The sequence below is a fragment of the Opisthorchis viverrini genome (assembly GCF_000715545.1).
Source record: "Opisthorchis viverrini unplaced genomic scaffold opera_v5_8, whole genome shotgun sequence".
Classification (NCBI taxonomy): Eukaryota; Metazoa; Platyhelminthes; class Trematoda; order Opisthorchiida; family Opisthorchiidae; genus Opisthorchis; species Opisthorchis viverrini.
The window spans coordinates 2284837-2292343 of record NW_008751664.1 but is presented as its reverse complement, the minus strand read 5'-3'; the positions used below and the strand labels follow the sequence as shown (position 1 = coordinate 2292343).

Sequence of the window (7507 nt, the reverse complement as noted above, 5' to 3'; positions counted from 1 at the left end):
AGACCGCCTCATATTTCAGTTGGTACTATATTTCCGATATCCTAGTACATTTTTCTACATGAAACTACTCACAATTTTGCCGAAAACTTCTACAGCCCATGACCGGCTTCGCCGTTTGACTTTGGACTCTCCCAGTAGAGACAGTCTATTAATTTCTGCCAACCCCATGTTCTACCTGAATCAAATTTGTGCGCAATCTTCAAAATACACTCAACTGTACATTCTATATGACTTGGGTTCATGTAGAACATAAGGTTGACACAAACTCGAGAACGGCCGAGAAAGGGACTTACATGGTGAGCCCCAAGAAGGGCGAAACCGGTCGTAGACCGTTGAAGACTTATCAGCAACCTTGTGAGTAGATTCATTCAAATATAAACACTATCTACTTTACATGTAGAAGCAGCTTATAGAGATAAGCGTTTCCCAAAAAAGTATCGTAACTCACGCACTTTTGTCCAGTCAAGATAAAAGACCAGTTGATTGGTGAGCTGGAACTTCGATGGACCGAATTTCGGACGCACCTCGTTAGTTTTCAGTTTGCGTGTCAGGTAGTTTGCGTGACAAAAACAAGATCCACACGTAATCATCAAGTCACGTCACACTTTCCCAGTTTATCTCTTCCCTTTGTGGTCATTCGCAGTTTGTGCTCATTCATCTCTCAAGAGACCCCTCGCATTCCAACTGTAGTGATCCTCAAACAGTCCACAGGCCAGTTTTAATGTATCACAGCTCATCAGGTGTTCTGTCCCACATGATCCGGTGAGCAGCTCAGTAGCAATCATACTATCCACCAGCTTACCCCTTATGTTTGTAACAAAGGGTGGATGCTCACAGGGTGTTTCTATCAATGCGTCGAGCACCACGCAGCCTTTGGTATCCGCCCGTGGGATTCATTTTCAGTTTACATCCTTACGAATGGTGCCCTCCGTGAAATCTGGAAGAGGCATCTGCAAAATACAGAAGACTTGAACTAACACACTACCGATAAGGTTGATGAAATTTTAGGAGCCAGCTGGCCACTGCTCTTGTTCCTTTCTGGGATTCATCAGGTAAGTGCAGTACTGAATTTCCATCAACCTTGTTTCACTTAAACACCGCCTTATACGCCATGGGTAAAAGTCAGTCTTTGCAAATTACTTTGGTGATAGCTGGAGGTCCTGATTTGTGATATTCTTCAACTGATTAATGGCCAGCCCATGATCCAGATACTGGAAATGTCACGCATTTTTTGTCGAAGAGCTCTAGGTAGCCTAGCGAGTTATGTGTTATGTCAAGATATCTCGAATATCGTATCAATCAGAACCGAGGCGGTCTTTGAGGCGCGCGTTCAGCTGAAGACATTTTAAGCGAGAGTTTTCGTTGAGTCTACTTCTAACACCAGGGTAATTTACATTCTATTCCACAAGGAACCAGACCTAATCTGGAGGATGATGACTCTTTCTCTCATGAAGGAGATTGACAGCGGCCGCCACAGAGTGGTTTCGCCGCATAACTTGGAACTATTTTTCAAGTGTTGAGCAGAGCTACAACAAAGTAATTAACAAGCTCGCAATCAAAATCCCTAAGACCCCTTACTTAAAAGAACATACGTTAGAAGAAGCTCTGAACCAGTAGGTAGAGAGGAACAAAAAAATCGTTATCGAACCTTGATCAGAATGTTTGTGAGGGTATCTTGAGCATATACTTCAGTTTGACGTGCCGAAACGTCTGTCATTTTAACTCCCTACAAAACTTGTGTTTGTTTTTCAGGAAGGAAATGACGAGCGCAAACAACAGTTTCGGTAATCGATGAAACAAAGTCCCAATTTCTCACTGTAGATGCATCTGATGGATAACAAAACATGTGATTTAAACACATCTGTCAGATCAGTACAAGCATTTTTTTGCTTTTGTTGGTGTTGGTAATTTTTTTTATTGAATCCGAATCTGTGGACAGAAAGTTTCCCATGAACTAAACGGTGAAAACGAGTATCTGTTTGGGAAGATTACAGAAGTGGGAGAAACTCTCTTACACAAAATCGGAACTGGTGGTGCGGAAACCTAGTCTAGGTCAGAGTGCAATTCTAAACTTTGTGAGTATCATTTTTTTATTGATGTTCAGCAACAGCATCTCAACAACAACAATAACGAAACATATCAATACATCACTGCTCGCGGACTTGAGGTGCACGAGGAATCGTACGGAACCATACACCTAGACATTCGTTCAGCTGTAGCACCCGTTCGGCGCCTAACTGCCATGCCACCCATAGAAGGCACGAGGGTTGGGATACGGTCAGATTGCCCAAGCCTAGACAGGGAAGTCGAAAGGCAGAGGTCGGATTCGAACCACGGACCTTCCGGTCAGTAAGTTCGCGCTCTGACCACTTGGGCCATCACGCCCCCACCCAGACATACAAGGACACATCTACTTAGTAGTATTAGCAAACCGAAATTCGTTTTCAATGATTTTTCTATCACCTATGATCATCTAACCGATTCAGCTGAGATCCTGTTTTAATTTCACGTGTAATGATGTGATTAAACACAACCTAGGTCTCGAATTACCGAGTGGTTCATTGTGTCGTGGACAGTACCGGAAAGCTCTTTTGAAAAATCAATAGACACAAAACAAATGTGGGGACTGCGATTGAAACACAGTAGATTTACCCAGCTCTGTTGAAAAAAAAACGGAGAAGTTTTTACGATAACACTTGAAACGTTTCACTTCCGACAGGTCACATAATAACAGTAATGTCAGCTCAATTCCTCTCACACAAAAACTGAAGTTGCCTTATGTTAAACTCAAGCTCAAACTTCTTGTAACTTCATATAGGCGAAATGTGCATCTCATATGTGCCCACGGACATCTCTCAGAAGTTCTGCGTCATATCGCAGTCAGCAAATGCATTGGTATGAAGGCCTCATCAGTTCGAATGATCAGGATAGAAAAAACGGTCGACTCTCAAGGCGACCCCCTTATAATGGTCTGTTAACTCTATATTACACGTCGTCCAAGGGCTTGCGTCTTTGAATCTTTCGCAAGCTTCACGAGAAAATTAAAAATAAGAGTTAGTAGTAATATCGACCATCCTGAATAAGATGTGAGAATTTGTTGTGGGGCTTTGGGAAAGATGCAGTAGAACCAGTCAATGTTGTGTGCCGAAGATTTGCGTCCTATCCGCGGAGAATACCACGCCTACCTTGGTAGCGATGACCGGCAAATTGTTCACACGTCAATCTCAACAGGCCTGGCGATAAATACTGTAGGCGGTCGCTGTAGGTAAATTTGCTTTCTCACTGTAGCCTATTTTCGTAATACAAGGAACGTAAATCTCGACGTACCGAAAGGGTGGACCCAACCCATCTATGAGTGGAAGCACCATAGTGGGTAGTGGAATAGACACTGCAGTATAGAGGCCGCAATAACGTGTAACACCAACTCAACCTAGATCTGAACCCAGTTCAGTTCCCCAGCTTTGTCTCCCGCCGAATACATAGGAATGAATGCCATAAAACATGTGGAGAAATAGGTCCGAAGTAACAGTAAATGTGGTTTGTCTGCACAAACATGACCATGCGCGTGCGCCGAACACCCATCCGAAGCAAGAAAACTGTAAGTCATTTAACTCACTGCAGAAATGCTGTACGGTGAACTAATAACAGGTTGTCAGGTAACAACTATCATAGTAACAAATGAATCGAAGCAATATTTGGATTTTTGAAAGTCGTATTGATTTCGGAACATTGTACAAGTACACTCAGGGACAAAAGGAACATATATGGTGTTGAGAATTACCACCTGCGTCCGCAGCTGCATATCTTGAAGTTTTTTCAACTAACATATTACACCAAGACCCTCTGATAGGAAGCAGACAAATGAACAATCCGACTCAAAGTTGGAGGGTTTACGGGGTAAAGATCTAAAATATCATGAACAATTACAGTTAGAACGAATGGTTTACCTTGTGCAGACTGACAATGGAAAAATAATATAGCGGGTACCTGCTATAAAAAAACCACGCCACGGAAAAGGAACCATGATTGTTGAACTTCATGTTATAGATGATTGTAGTTAGTTTGTGTGCGGATTCATACGGCAAAATTATTGGGAAAGAAGTTAGACATGGAGTAAATAGGGTTTCTTACCATAGAGGAAACATTTTGCAAGAGATCGGAACACCTGAGGCGACCCTCCAGATTCGGTTGTTAAACCAGTTCGTCGATAGATGAGACTTGAAGTAGCAAGTCCGTTATATGGTCCACAGGTACATATATATCCAAAATAGCCACATTAAAGTAGGGGATATCGATCACAGCACATTGCACTCACCGATTTTGTGCCTCCTAAAGAGTTTTGTTCTTCTGCCTCGTTGCATCACAATTCATGAGTTCGAACATCACTGCCGAAGTTCCGGAACCTTATCTAGGCTTCCAAAGACGGACTTCAACTTTTCCTCATATCCATCAATATTGCGTCTCAAGATGTTCAAACAAGGTCCAAGTAGTCGCTCAAAACTGCCCACATCCAGAACAGCAAGCTTTGTTCTTCCAACAGCGTACGCGGACGCAGCCCTTGGATGGCTAGTGAGTAATGCTAGTTCACCAAAGTAGCCACCTTTTTCAATTTTAGCTACTTCCTTCTCCTCGGATTCCCCAACTCGCTTCATCATGATGCGTACCTCTCCATCTTCAATGAAGAACATTTCATCACCTGGGTCGCCTTGCTTTAGGATTTGATCGCCGTCGTTGTAAATTCTAGTCTTCAGAGCATCAGCTACATTCATGCGTTCATAAGCACTCAGGCTTTCAAGAATCGGCACCTGGTTGAGTAATTCTTCGTACATTCTCCGTTTTTCGAATGCCTTCTTTAGGACAATCCCGCGAAACACTTCACGAGTCATTGCCCAGACCACACCGTCTTCAGTAGCCTGAATTGTTGCTGCCCGTGGGGTGTTGTACATAAGGGCTAATTCACCAAATGAACCTTTGTTGTCGTACTGGCCGACTTTCTTTTCCTGTCCATCGACCCTCACGATAATATCGTAGACTCCCTTTTCGATCACATAGAAGTTATCACCGTCTTCGCCAAGTGTAATAACTTTTTCACCCGCTTTTACGCGACGTTCAAACATCGCGTCGATGACATCCTGCATCTGATCGTCATCCAGGCACCGAAACAAGAGGATATCTTTTGTAGCCTGATTAAGTCTCTGACGTTGCTCCTCTGTCTTCGGATGAACAACTTTTACTGTGGTGCTGCCGTCATCCTTTTCGGGGTCATAGCTTTCTGCTGCAACTGCAGCTCTTCGCGCTTCGCGTCTTGGTGGCATAGGCATTGGTTCCGCATCTTCATCCTCCTCACTTTCGGTTCCTTTGTTCGTCCGGTTATCTGAAGTGGCTTTTTTCATTGTAAGAAAATCAATGGAAGCCTGAACAAGGTCTTCTGGGCGCTCACGTAGCAAGTGCACTGTTAACTCTTGCAACAGCTCGCGCAGTCCCGGTGGGACCGTTATCTTGTCCGCCACAGAAGTTGTGTTCATGTCTTTTGGGCCGTGTTTTCACGTTCAACCTTGCCCTTCAATGTGGTTGGTGGAAGTCCCAATTTTTTTTGAGGTCGAAACCCAGTCTGGTCTAACGCGATTGGCTATTCAGGGAAAGGCAAGTTGTTTAGGCTACACAATCCAACAGCGCGCGTATGTCACACTGGTTGGCCGCAATGCACAGTCGATCAACATACAAACACAATTGAGAGTGAACTGACTGAAGATCGTTAGTCAGACATTCAACACACACGTAATCCAAAGTTGGAAAGACACATCCACTGAGCGGCAAACACTAGCGTCCACCGTGATATCGCAGGCAAAATGGACGACTGAAGGAGAAAGAAGAGGAAAGAGCCGTTGTAACGCACCGAAGCTATGTGTCTGTTTACTGCCAGACGAACAACCAAAAATATTCCTATCTTGAGTGCACAACTGTTACGTCTTGAAAGCTGGTTAAATAAAACGGTACATATCGATGTAAAGACAAAGTGGTGTGTGAAACTTTGTTAGTATCAATGAAGCTTGACCTGAGAATCAGTGACAGGCCGTGAATCAAGTTTAATTACAGACCCCGGACTCACCCTGAGGTGACACAATTGGTTGTCTTTTAAGTCTGCTAGGGAGCACCGCTGTTTTAAAGCAACTGAAAAATGTTTGGGACCGATTGCTTACCAAACCTATTTGAAACGGGTCCTGTTTCAAATTTGTCTGAAAACTACTTGAGTCTTTACGGTCTGATTCCCAGTCAAACTCGAATCCTCAAGGAAACTGTGATTCGCCCGAAACTGTGAACATTTTCATACCAAATTTGCCAAGGCTTCTTACCTAGAGGAAGTCCTGCAGGAGGAAACACCTTAATTATATAGACTGGTGAGCAGAATTATTTCCCATTGCATTCTCCCTTGAGGATACCGTCCTTTCGTAATAGCACTGGAAGAACTTTATGGTTCCGCAGTGGCCGATTCACTCTTCAAAAGTAGCACCAAAAAAGAAGTCACTGTGTCATGAAGTGACTATCACTTCACTGTTCACATCTTAAGTTTATCTGATAAGCTAACCGGCAACTTTGTTGTACTCATTTTGACTTCATTTGAAATTGTTTGGCTGCTAATTTGCTCGGGATAAACGCAGCTCCATTGCCTAATGCATTTCGCATTTGAACTAATAACCCAAAGTGATAGATCTGGTAAACAGGATGAAGCAACGCGCAATAGCTCGAGGGTCTTCGAGCTCCCAAGAAGGAATCTTTTGACTGTCGACAGAAATAGGTCTTCGAGCTACTTTAATACGTTTGTGGTTCTTATTCAGGTTTAGCTAAATAGGATAAAACATTAGTTTGTACTAACTACCTTCGTCGAAGCGATGTATCCTTATGCCATGATGCCGAACTTTATCCAACCTAAAAATACTCCGACCTTCACTCGCTAGTCCGCACCTAATTACTTCGTCCGTCTAGATGCTCTTCGTGAAGTTGCTCTTAGAAATACTGGTCACAGGTGGAGCACAAGTTGACACAGTCACCCACAACTTCCTTTATTCCAGGTCACCTCTCAAGCCGTCCAATTAGCTGACCTCGTTGTAAATATGACTAATCAGCGGTTGATTTTACCTCACAGTGGGCGTACACATGTGGCCGTATGAATTTGTCCTTCACACAGAGACAATCTGGACAGGACAATCATTGCTTGGTTCGTAATACCTCTAAGAATATACATCAAAGAAAAATATTCTCATTTACGACTTTTCCCCCTCGACAAATTTCAATCCCTTTCGGAGGGTAATTTGTTTCTCAGGATTGCTTGAAGTGGATTGTTTTTCCCCTGGAATGAATATCACGACGGCAGAATACCGTGTCAATTCACTGGTCGAATGTCACGTTCAGCGGATGATACTACACTATCCCACGAAATCAACGCTTCAAACTTTTGGTGGTACACACTTACACTTTTACAGCGTCTGGAATAAATAAATAAATAAAT

At 43.3% G+C, this 7507-nt stretch overlaps 1 protein-coding gene across 1 annotated transcript; it reads right to left on the bottom strand.

The window, feature by feature from the left end:
• Positions 1-4385: 4385 nt before the first annotated feature.
• On the bottom strand, positions 4386-5525 carry T265_12640 (hypothetical protein; the record flags this gene model as incomplete). Its single annotated transcript, XM_009164722.1, has 1 exon — positions 4386-5525. A coding segment is annotated over one exon (1140 nt), but the record flags the coding sequence as incomplete, so codon positions are not given.
• Between the last annotated feature and the right edge of the window lie 1982 nt (positions 5526-7507).